This window comes from Meles meles, chromosome 16 (genome assembly GCF_922984935.1).
Source record: "Meles meles chromosome 16, mMelMel3.1 paternal haplotype, whole genome shotgun sequence".
Classification (NCBI taxonomy): Eukaryota; Metazoa; Chordata; class Mammalia; order Carnivora; family Mustelidae; genus Meles; species Meles meles.
This window is the reverse complement of record NC_060081.1, coordinates 53,375,604-53,388,434: the sequence shown is the minus strand read 5'-3', so window position 1 is coordinate 53,388,434 and position 12,831 is coordinate 53,375,604. Positions and strand designations below refer to the sequence as shown.

Genomic DNA, 12,831 nt, shown 5'->3' with positions numbered 1-12,831 from the left:
TTCTGTGAAAAAAAATTTTTTTTTAATATTTTATTTATTTATTTGACAGACAGAGATCACAAGTAGGCAGAGAGGCAGAGAAAAATTTAAATCATGAACCAGTCACCTTGATCCTTGGGGTCCTCATCACATAGGCCTTTCAGGAGTTATTTGTTGAATTCGATTTAGTGTGTGTGTGTGTGTGTGTGTGTGTGTGTGTGTGTATTTATGTATATCCCTTAATATGGCTGAGGAGGACTTTTTGGAAGAATACACAGAAAATGAAGAGTAACCTGTGGAAAGTGAGGAAAATACCAATTTATTTATTTATTTATTTATTGGACATGTGTATTCTTGATTTGTAGTTAAATGAAAAAGCTTAACACTAAATATATGGAGTGTTCTTTATTTGTTTTGGCATTTTTGTTTTTATTAACAGTAAGTAGCTTTGTTGTTTATTATGTTTTTGACTACATGGGAATTCAAAACCATCCATTTTTCTTCTGCTTGATAGAGAATTTATAAAATCTATTTTTCTATATATGGCTGTAGAGAGCCATAGCTGTCATTTCTTTCATCTGCAGCTGGCTTTCCGGATTTCTTTCTCTCTGACATTTTATTTCCCTGACTTTAAAAAGAAATCAATTCAACAAATATTTTTGTATTCCTCATATGGGGTTAGTCTTGACGTTCCATGTCAGTGAGGAGGTAACAGAGAATAAACAGTACACAGCAGCCCAAGGACACAGGAAATCAGAGGACTAATGTGCCCTGATATTTCTCCACTTCCTTTGGCTTAGAATTCTCTCCATCTTATCTTTAAACTGAGAACCAAGGTGATTTTCTGGGTTTCAGAGGTTCACCAATAGAGCCAAAGAGTAGGGTAGATAGGCTATGCTAAGCAGTAAAATGTCATCATCCAAGTTTGGGGAGTACATACTTTTATGCCAGAATTTGAAGCATACCTTGGGTTATGTCAAGAGGCACCCCAAACTTCAATAAGCATGGAAACTGTCTATATTAGGATGTTTCCATGATAACACTTGCTGGGAGTTCTGGGGGTTCACTCAACACTGAGTTCGTGACTCAGAACTCGTGGAGTCCCTGTTATGTGCCGGCACTCTGACTCAGCTTGCCAGTGGCCCTTATTGGAACTTCAGCCAAGCAGGTGCATCGCCTTGTGGCTCCCCTGGACTGTGTAGCTGATGAGCACACATGTGAAGCAGCAGCAGCAACAAAGCAAGCAGGAGGCTGTAATGTTTCGGGTCAGTGACTTCTGAGAGAAGCCAAAGTATATGTACAAATAACTGGAAGGTTTTTATGGTTTTTTAAAAAAGCTCATTAACTAATAATATAAATTAACACACGGATTATTTTAAAATTTAAACTAATAACATTTAGTTTGAAGTTTCTATAATGACAGTGAACAAATAGTGTTGGAAAATTGAAATTTGCCTGAAACATGAAACCCCTAGAAGCAGTGATGTGCAGAACACCTTGAAAACCACTGTTGAAGCCATGAGGGCACTGGCACAAGATGGGGACTGAGGAGGGCTGTTGGGTCAGGAGAGCTTTGGGGGGAAGAATCAACCCCGTGGTGACCTGGAGGCAGAGGAGGGGGCGAAGTGGTGGGACCCTGTGGGCACACAGCCCAGCTAATGAGAACCCGTGGGATTCCGAAGGTGGGGACTGTGGATGTCATTTCTGCCCAAGTCTTTCTGTCAACTCGGACAGTTCACATATGTGCTCTAGTTCTCAGTTTCTGCTGCCTCAGGTCCCAGTGCTGTACTGTGCTTTCTCTGAACTCCAAAGTTCTGTTTGATTCTGAACTGGCTGATGGCCTTTATCTTTGACATATTGAAGTTCTGAATAAAATTTGTGTATCAGACCAGGTTCCGTTAGCAGACAGATCTGAGAGCCGCGGGGGCGGCAGGATTCTTCCAGCTCTACCACATTCTGTCTATGGGACACCGACTTCCACAGACGTGTCAGCAGAGCCCCTCTGTGAACAGCCCCTCTGCGAGGAGCTGTCGCAGAGCGGGGAGTGGTGATGGAGTGGGGAGAAGAGATTTCCCTTCTGAGAACTTTCTTCATCAGAACATTATTCCTTGGAGAGTTGGTGTTTTTTTCTGGCCGGGGGGAGGCATCTATTGATAGGGCAATTGTTGAGACTGTGACAGAGAGCTATTAGAAGAGCTTCATGAGAATAGGAATCTGTCAGTTGTCCGGCACTCTGCTGACCCAGCTGATGCTGTGGTCAGACCACGGCACACAGAGAAGGCAGGTACCTCGCAGGTTCGTGGATCTTTCTTCACCAGGACCTAACCCCAACCCCAGCCCTGTCGCCAGACTCTGAGCTTGAACTTGAAGAGTCTGGCTTCCCTTCCCCATCTCCCTGACCCCCGGGGGCATCTCATCTTGCAAGGAGACAGGTGTGTCAAATCTAGGATTGCCAGGAAACTCGACTGGGTGTAGTTGGTGAAGGCAGGGTGTGCCCCAGGTGTGTTCAGAGAACCCATGTCTGCCTGGCACCATTCTACTGAATTAAGAAAATATCTTTGAATGGGTGATTTTCAAAAATTGTTCTGAACAGTGGTTTAAAATAAAAGATTATACAGAACCCCAGGGCAGGCAGTTCTTGATTAGCTCAAGCTGAACACGTGGCTGCCCCCTAAGCCTTGGCTGAGTGTATTTATCTACCTGGGGGTAGGAGAGGGGGAGGGAGGTGGGAGGCGGCTCTGGTGACAGTTGAATGGCACGCCTGCGGCATCGCTTTCTCACCCACGCACTTTCCATTGCCTTGTGTGCTGGGCCGAGGCTGTGTTTGTATTCATTTACCCTGTAGAAGTTTATTTTTGTCATAAACGGGTTGTTTTATTTTCACTGGGAGAAAGTGGCACATTCTAAAGCTGTCACAATGTCAGGTTTTCAAAGTGAAAAGAAGCCAATGCCTGAGTCTCTCTGACATTGAGGAAGCTGACCCCCTTTCTCCAGCATCATGGTCATCTGGTGCACACGGCCCTCCACCCCTGCCGTGTGACTCTGCCCTTCCTCCCTCCGCCCAAACTACTGTTCTGTCCCGCACACTTAAATGTCTCCACCATATGAGTAATAAACACCATGAGCCATCGCTTACTGAGCACCTGCTAGTGTGAGGCGGTGTTTCAGGATTTCACGTGCTGTAATAGTTTTCTTCTCATTATATCGCTGCGAGGCAGGCAGGATTTCTGCCTGTGCACCTTTGAGGACACTGAGGTTCCCAGATGTCTGTGACATGCCCAGGCATGTGGATTGAGGATTGGCGTTCCCATCTCTGGTCCTGAAGCTCATGCTAGGAGAGGAGTGTGGGTCTTCTGCATGTGACTGAAGCCCCAAGTCATTCCTGGGGCAGTATTTCTTCTGGGAAGATTACTTCCAACATACCTGTTTCGAGATGGCCCTCTAAGCACCTGTTTCTAGATGGCCCCTGCTCTGCATTTCAAGGGGTTTTGGTATGTAAAATGATCACATGATCATTTGATCACATGATCATGATCGCATGATCACAGTTGGAACCTTCATGTAGGTCTCTAACCAAAGGTCACCTTTCCCGCGAGACCTTCCCTAGCTACCCCTTTCTAAAGTAGCACCTTTTGTTCTATCACTGTTTTATTCTTAGCATTTATCTCTGCCTGGTGTTACATACACATACCTGTGTGTCGGGGCAGGGGTGGGGGTATATCTAGTCTCATTTGTCATTTCCCTGATGTGAATTCCATGGAGGCAGGGAGTTCTTCACTGCCGTGTTCCTGGTGCCTGGAACTGTGGCTCACTTGCAGCATCAGTAAATGTTGGTTAGCTGACTACACAGTGCAAAATGCTTCACTGTTTTGTAAACCTGGAGCACCTTTGGAGTTCTCAAGTTCCTAGAATTCTGTCTTTATATTTAAAATCTTACTGAATGAAAATCCCATCCCCTCCTCCTCATTTCCCGCTTCTATATTCTTCGAGTTCATTATTTTTATATGCACTTATCTAAATATATGTAAATGTACACAAACACTAGGCCCATTGTTTTGCAGCTTGTTTTTTCCCCTGCTTACTGGAATGTCTTGACGAGCTCCTTGTTAGTTCTGCAGACTTACAGATATGGAATGATTCATCATCCGACTCCCTGCAGATTCGTATTTGGGTGGTCATCTTCTTCCTCTTCGTCCTCCTCTTTTTTTTTTTTTTTTAAGATTTTATTTATTTATTTGACAGAGAGAGACACAGCGAGAGAGGGAACACAAGCAGGGAGAGTGGGAGAGGAAGAAGCAGGCTTCCCCCTGAGCAGGGAGCCCAATCCGGGGCTCAGTCCCAGGACCCTGGGATCATGACCTGAGGTGAAGGCAGACGCTTGACGACTGAGCCACCCAGGTGCCCCCTCCTCCTCCTTTTTTATTAAGTAATCACTATGCTCAACGTGGAGCTTAACTCATGACCCCTAGATCAAGAGTCACATGCTCTACCAACTGAGCCAGCCAGGTGCCCCTAGGTGATTTTCAAGCTTTTGCCATTCTGAATAGAGCTACATTGAGGACTGTTGTATATTTGTCTTTGTGTAAATGAACAAGTATTAGTTCTACAAAGAACTTAGAATTGCTAGGTCACAATGAATGACTGTCGAAGACTGTCATAGGCCCTGATGGGGAGTTTATGTGGTGTGTGCTATAGGAAAGCAAGGAGACCAGTGTGGCTGGGGTTGAGTGAGTGAAGGGAAGAGAGTAATAGATGAGATGTTTGTTCATTGGATGGGGCTGTGTGTGTGGAGCATATTGCATAGGGCCTGGTACAGATTCAGGTTGTCACTGCACGTAGTGGTGGTGATAGTGCATTGATCATCGGGCAGAAGATGTGCACATATGAAGAAATGCAGAAGGCAAGTAAACATACAATAAATGATTAACCTCAGGAGTGTAAAAGAAACTCAAAGCCACAATATAAAACAATTGCTTTTTACTTATTAAATTACCAAAGCTAATATAGGACTGGTAATCCTTCCTATTGGCAAGTGAAGTAGGCTGGACCTTTCCATTCTCATATTGATGAGATTTCAAGTTGACATGTTGCTTCTGGGAAGCAAGTTGGTTTTATGGATCAAGAGCTTTAAAGCCATCGTTTAGACCCTTTGACTTGACTTGATAATTTTAATGCTCTCTAGACACCCAGCAAATATCTTGTGTGTTGGACTCTGAATGAGAGGGGAATTGCTTATGGTGTGTTACTTATAAAATAGAATATAAGGTGTTATATGGTATTGATTAGGCAAAGAAAGTACATAGAATGGTAATAGTGTTAAGATTGTGATTCTGACAAATAAAGCAATACAAGTATTAAAAAAAGATTGTGGGTGTTTATCAAGTTTATTTATATTTTTACTTTTCATACTTTTCAGTAGTTTATATTTGACATTCATCAACTCATAAAGTTTGTTACTGATTTTGAAGGTTTACTCGGTTTTTTGAAGAGGAATTAGAGATAGTTTTATATACCAAGAAAAAAATAAAATAAAAAAAAGTAGGGCCATTGATTGCAAATCTCATTAGAAATATAACCCAGGATAAAGGAGGGCCTGGCGAAAGATTCAGATCTGTTCCTCAGAGGATTCAGAACTGGATCCATACTGATCGGGTGGCAGTTTGCGTTTATCACAAGAATTTGCCCCTCTTCCTCAAAATGTTTTTTAAAAAATTCTAAGGATGAATTCCAGGTTTGAATTTGTGTGCCGCCATGTGATGTGCCTGGTGACCATGCTTCCCTTTGTAAGAAATGTGTTTTCGTTTCAGTGGCCTCATCGTCCCTGAGAGAGATGGCAATGAGACTGTCCCTGAGGTTGTTACCACATCAGGTTATGCCCTGCTGCATTTTTTTAGTGATGCTGCTTATAATTTGACTGGATTTAATATCACTTACAAGTAAGATATTTAAGTCTAATCGTTGTGATTTTATTCAGACACTATATTTAACAGTAATAACGACTAACACGTATCGAGGGCTGACGGTGTGCCAGACATTGCGCTAAGCGGTATGCGTGGATTTTCTCATCTAAAGTTCTTTTAAAAACTCAGTGAAGTACGGCACTGTGTTTTTCACTCATTCTATAATGGAGGAAACTGGTGGGAAATGGTGAAATACATTGTCAAAGATCTGGGACCAGTTTCAACCCAGGTCTTGCTTTTGAGCTTCTTCTGGAAAAGAGGGGCATTTTTCTGCTGATGGATGAAAACACTGGGGCTTCTTGCTAAGTGCAGTTGAACAGATATTAGTCATTCTCATGTACTCAGTTGTTGGCCCACTGATAAGGACTTAGCTGAGATTACAGAGGAAATGTAGACAAACAGACCTAGACAGCTTTGGGAATTTGTCATGATAGGAGAGAAGCTAACTTTGTCTTTTCTTATTTTCCTCTTAAGAAATGTTTGTTTTTGTAAGTAGTTAAACCCATAAAGCTCCCTAAGTAAGGGCTCTGTAATAGCGTCTGTGGTGCACGGAGCCTAAGATACTATGTGGTTTTTTTGTTTTTTGTTTTTTTAAACTTTAAAAAAAAAAATTTATTTATTTATTTATTTGACAGAGATCACAAGTAGGCAGAGAGGCAGGCAGAGAGAGAGAGAGAGAGGAGGAAGCAGGCTCCCCGCCGAGCAGAGAGCCCAATGCGGGGCTCGATCCCAGGATCCTGAGATCATGACCTGAGCCGAAGGCAGAGGCTTAACCCACTGAGCCACCCAGGCGCCCCCAGAAAAGAAAGTTTTAAGGAGGGAACTGACAGCTATGAGATTGAGTAAGCAGAGGGGGCCCTAGGTGACCCTAGCTGGGGAGGGTGGAGTCAGGGGCCTGGGAGGGGCACAGTTCAGAATGGAAAGTTAGAGAGTCACAGCATTGAGAGTGGGACACTCTGGGAAGAAGTTCCCCTCTGAAGGGAAGGGTAAAGGCTTAGGCTGGTACTTTTCGAACTTCACATCCACAGGGATCTCCTGGAGGGGCTTGCTAAGGCACAGATCCCTGGCCCTTCTCCAGAGACCAGAGTTCAACAGAGCTGGAGCCTGAGAATCCAGATTTCTGATAAGCTCCTGGGTGATGCTGCCTCCCCCTGTCCATGGTCCACACTCTGAGGAGCATTGCTCTAGCCATCCATCCAGGCCCCATTCCAGGTTCCCTATAGGTTCTTAGGTACAGTCTTTGCTCTTCCAAGTCTCCTCATAGTAGCAGCCTTGGGGAAGAAGAGAAACTCCAGGGAGGAAGCATCCCTAGAGAGAAGGCAATTCAAATATCCCTTGACACCGGAAGCCCTTTGCCCCATCCCTGGAGAGCTCTGTTAGCTCTGTGGCCATTATCTTCCCAAGAAATGCATGTTTTTCTTACCCTGATTGGTGTAGGGGAAGCCTTGATCTCTCCTGGAGACCAGAATTAGTATTTATTTCTTAAGTGAGGGAATGTTGAGGTTATCTTAAATTTTATTAGCTTCTTGGTTCCAAGATCTCTTCTTTAAAAAGGAGCCCTAAACCATTCTGGGGCTTCTAGACCCTTTGAAAAGCCAAATAAAACCATGAAATAAACCCATGTTCTTCATTCCCAGAAGAATGCCCAGAAGGACATATATAAAACATTGTTACTCATTTTCTAGGTGTCCTTAGATTGTACCGAATCCTACCTTTGGGTCCGCCTCAACGAGACTAGTACCCACGGCTACTTTGGTGTTGCCTAATTTTGTTTTCAAAGAAGAGAAAAATAGTTATATTTTATTTTCACATAAACTGGCATTTCATCTTATTTCCGAGTCACATTTTAAGCACAAATATTTAGACTAATTTTCTCATTACTCCAATTTAGACATAAGCGCGGATGTTTCGATGTATTACCTGCCACTTTCATTTTTCTGAGATTCAAAAATGATTTTTGTGTTTTGAGATTTTACGTAACTATAGCAAGTGCTCATAATTAATTTTTGGCACGTGAAGTCCACGTATGCCTGAGGGCGCTAGAGTGGAGAAGTTGAGGCACAGGGGAAGTTGTGATATTTGCCCTCCCTTAGTTTAGAAGGTGCTAATGGTTACTCCCTCCTCTTTTCTTTTCAGTAACATGAAGTTTTGGTTGTGTGCCATTCCCTGGTATACGGTTAATAAGTGTGTCAATAGGAAATTATAACTTGACATATTTTTGGTGTGAGGCATAAGGGTGAGCACATTGTGGCAATGCTATACTACAGTTTTATTCTAGACCTTTTATAAAAACAAAGTCTGATTATTGTAGCCGTTTTACCATAACAAGTCCAATCTGAGATTTAAAGTTTGGTTTTTATAAATCATTGTCTTGCAAAGGCCTTTTTCTTAATAAAGTTGAAATTAAAGCTTTACTTCTGTGTTTATATTATTATAGAGATGGTAGACACCACTTTCTAGAGACCTATAAGAATGTCATTCAGCTTTTTTTTTTTTAAGATTTTATTTATTTATTTGACAGAGAGAGATCACAAGCAGGCAGAGAGGCAGGCAGAGAGAGAGGAAGGGAAGCAGGCTCCATGCCGAGCAGAGAGCCCGACGTGGGGCTAGATCCCAGGACCCTGGGATCATGACCTGAGCCGAAAGCAGAGGCTTGAACCCACTGAGCCACCCAGGTGCCCCTTCATTCAGCTTTTTTAACCAAGTATTTTGTGTACTTATACTGCTTACTGGATCTTGAGAAGTAGGTATACATATTTCTTACATTGTAATTACATAGATTATAAAAATACTGTTTATAAATATTTATAGAATTATAGAATATATTATAAGTATGTCATAAACTGATTTTTGGGTATAGGTGTAAACATTAATTAGCTTGTTTTTAATAACTGATTCCTGATTTTTTATCAAGCTTTGCTACAAAATTTCTTTTTAGTTTTCTTTGTAGGCCTTAGAAGAAATCTACATTCTTTTTTTTTTTTAAAGATTTTTTATTTATTTATTTGACAGAGAGAGATCACAAGTAGACAGAGAGGCAGGCAGAGAGAGAGGGAAGCAAGCTCCCTGCTGAGCAGAGAGCCCAACACGGGACTCGATCCCAGAACCCTGAGATCATGACCTGAGCCGAAGCGGCCCAACCCACTGAGCCACCCAGGCGCCCCAGAAATCTACATTCTTAAAAGTATCCTGATAGTTCCGTTAATGCTCTCCCCTTTGAAATCTGAATTATATCTTCTTAGAGTGCTGTCAATACAGTTATCTTTCTTTTTAAATATTATTATTTGAGAGAGGGAGAGAGCATGAGTGAAGGGGGAGGGGGAGCAGCAGACAGAGGGAGAGAGAGAAGCGGACTCCCCACTGAGCAGGGAGCCTGATGTGGGGCTGAATTGCAGGACTCCAGGATCATGACCTGAGCCAAAGGCAGATGCTTAACAGACTAAACCACCCAGGTGCTCCTCAATATAGTTACCTTTTTTTTTTAAAGATTTTATTTATTTGACAGACAGAGATCACAAGTAGGCAGAGAAGCAAGTGGGGGGGTGGGGGACAGGAAGCAGGTTCCCCGCTAAGCAGAGAGCCTAATGCCAGGCTTGATCCTAGGACCCTGGGATCATGATCTGAGCTGAAGACAGAGGCTCTAATCCACTGAGCCACCCAGGTGCCCCTCAATACAGTTATGTTAAGTTGTGTTATTATGAAATGCATTATAGTTAAACTGTTGAATTAAACTGGTCCTCCCTTTTCTTCCATCTGATATGAGTAGATGACTTATTGAGGAATCTTAAATATATCACTCTGGGCAATAATCTTTAACTCTCTGAACTTTTAGAAACTGTCCAGAGGTATACATACCATGAGGATGGGTAATATATTGTTAGCACTTTATCCCCTTCCTCCAAACTTGGAAGCTTGTATTTAACAGTTTTCTTTTATTATTATTATTAGATTTTACTTATTTGAGAGAGAGACCGAGACAGAGCAAGCATGAGCAGGGGGAGGGGCAGAGGGAGTAGGAGAAGCAGACTCCCCGCTGAGCAGGGAGCCTGATGCTGGACTCCATTCCAGGACCCTGGGATCATGACCTGAGCTGAAGGCAGAGGCTTTAAACCACTGAGCCACCAAGATGCCCAATATTTGACAGTTTTCTAATGCTCATCACTAGGGGGGCCACCAAGAACAGCATAGTCATCCCAGCTTTGAGAAGCTAAGCCTGAACATTTTGCAAGAATTTCTTCTCCCTTTAAGTTTTTTAACTTGCCTCACCCTATGAGAATCCAGCAGGGTTGAATTTGATTTCATTACCTGCCCTAGCTATGCAGTGTTGACTGACCCTACTTAGGCCGACTGGTAAGTGCCACCGTTATGCTAGTGAATGAACTGGAGAGCCCGTGAGAGTCTTAAACCTTGTGTAGGTAAAAATTCAGCTAAATTAATTGAAGTGTTGCTTTGTATTGATTTCATTCTCCCCCACTGTTTTTATAGTTTTGACATGTGTCCAAACAACTGCTCAGGCCGAGGAGAATGTAAGAGCAGTAATGGCAGCAACACTGTCCAATGTGAATGTTCGGAAAACTGGAAAGGGGAAGCATGCGATATTCCTCACTGTGTCCATGACTGTGGTTTTCCTAATCGAGGCGTTTGCAATTCAAGCGATGTCAGAGGATGCTCCTGCTTCCCCGAGTGGCAGGGTAGGAGCTGCTTTTCTCTTGGTTTTTCTTCCCTTTTACAGCATCTTCCTAGTTGAGTAAATTGTACATTGACTTCATTCCTTGCACATATACCCCTTATGTTAATGAGGTATCAGGGAGCATTGAAGTCTTTGCATCTTGTTATTCGGATTCTTACAAATCTTTCAATTTCATAGATGTGTGGTTGTAGTCTCAGAATTAGAATTAGAATTTATTTAGAATTACGGAGGGGTTTCAACATTCTTTGCAATTCATTCATGAAAATTGGAGGACTTGGTCTCAACCTCAGGAAAATACAGCAGAGAACCAAGCCTAGGACGTGGGACAAGAACTATCAGTGATAGTATCTCTCAGAAACTTTCAGTAACTTCAGAAAAAATTGGGGTCGATTATACAATATCATTGTAAAATAGCAAGTGGAATTACCTGCAGATGGAGAGGTTATCAGAGAAGCTTTAGCAAATTCTTTAAGGTTTGTGTGATAACACCTGTTACTGATTTAGTGTTTTTCTTTATACATGCATCTTTTCTTCAGAGTACTTCTATTTTGAAAGGAAATGTGTTTGTTTAAATGCTCTCGTTTATGTGCTTGGGCCGACATCAATGAGTTAAGGAATTGAAGTGTTTGAGTACCTACTTCTGTGGAAAGCTAGCAGCAGGAGGCACAGCCCCCAAGAATGGAGTTTCTTGATTTTCCAGGAATTGGATGGGTTGTATTATTACTCCCAGGACTAGTCTTTCTTTACCTTTTAACCCTAAAGTTTTTCATTTGAATCAATAATTCCTTTGTCTACTCTTTCTCTGAGAGCTGCTGAAGCAAGTATTTCATTACTAAAATATCCTAACCTGACTGTGGTCAAGTCATCAAGAGAAAGTACGTGATTTTGAATTATACTGGAGCTGACCCTTGGTCACCAGCCACCAGCTTTGAGTGAATCGAAAGCATGAATTAAAGGGCTTTGTTTGATATTTCGATGCTAAAGGAACGACTAAGTATTCTTTAGATAGTTGTAACATTTATATGATTAAAACTTGAAATGCAGTAATTTTAAAGCTGCATTTTGTGAAGCTAATTTATTCTGTTTTATTAGGTACCGGATGTTCGATTCCTGTGCCAGCTAACCAGTCATTTTGGACTCGAGAGGAATATTCTAACCTAAAGCTCCCCAGAGCCTCTCACAAAGCTGTGGTCAATGGAAATATAATGTGGGTTGTTGGAGGATATATGTTCAACCACTCAGATTACAACATGGTTCTAGCGTAAGTTGTTTTAAACATTTTTGTAAGAAGCTTACTAGTTTCCCATTTTGAAAATTTAGAGATAAGTGAAAAGAAATTGTCAGTGATTCCATTACCTGAGGAAACTCCCTGTTAGTATTTTAGTAGTATTATTCCAGAAATTTTTTTGACATGTTCTTGGTTTTTGAAGTTGGGAGCCACAAGGAATGCATTGTTACAATAAGCAATAATTAATCTTTTCTAGATACCATCTCTTATATTTTGCTTTAGGCTCTATATAAATTGGGGGTTACTTTACCTATAAATTTAATTAGCATTTTTGTAGGTCACGTGGTTTGAATTTATAGTTTGCTAGAGAAAATTATGCCATGGTCTAACACTCGATCTGGAGTTCAAGGTCTGTTTGCTGGTCCTGTGTTGCTCATCTTGAAGGGAGAATATATGTTATCACAGTGGAGTTACGAAGTTAGTTATGAAGATTGATTTTAGGGAGACGTTTATGAACATGTACTCATGCTAATTTTGTGCCCTGGAAATTTTTTCTAGGCATTTTTTATTAATGAAGATTGTCAAAAACCAGAATCTGTTCTGTAAGGGATTCTGGAACTATGGCAGTAACGGCATAGTTTCTGAATCTCTCAAGTAGTCATTAAAACATATAGATAACTAGCATAGCAAAATGAAAAAAACACATGGGTAACAAAACAAAACTTGGTCAGAAGGTGTCTGCACAGATGAGGGGGCTAACCATTGACAGCTACAAAGCCTTTGTGGTATTAGAATCTGAGCGGGAGTAAGCAAAGGAGAGCAGGTGGCCAACTGATAGGCTCCAGCATACCTAGAAGAAGCTGCTTTGAGAACGGCAATTGGAACTGGAAAGATTTGTATATTGTGGTAGGGGGTAAGCACAAGGGATCTGTAGTAGGGTCTGCAGGGGCTAGAGCAGTTTGTGCCTTTTTAGC

General features: G+C 41.9%; 1 protein-coding gene across 3 annotated transcripts in view; it reads left to right on the top strand.

The window, feature by feature from the left end:
* The window catches only part of ATRN (attractin), a 150,209-nt gene that overhangs the window by 39,345 nt on the left and 98,033 nt on the right, over nucleotides 1–12,831 (top strand). For all 3 annotated transcript variants that reach the window (XM_045980339.1, XM_045980341.1, XM_045980340.1), the window contains exons 4-6: nucleotides 5,787–5,915; nucleotides 10,425–10,630; nucleotides 11,722–11,890. In XM_045980339.1, coding sequence (XP_045836295.1) covers nucleotides 5,787–5,915; nucleotides 10,425–10,630; nucleotides 11,722–11,890 — 504 coding nt within the window. The remainder of the gene's footprint in view (nucleotides 1–5,786; nucleotides 5,916–10,424; nucleotides 10,631–11,721; nucleotides 11,891–12,831) is intronic.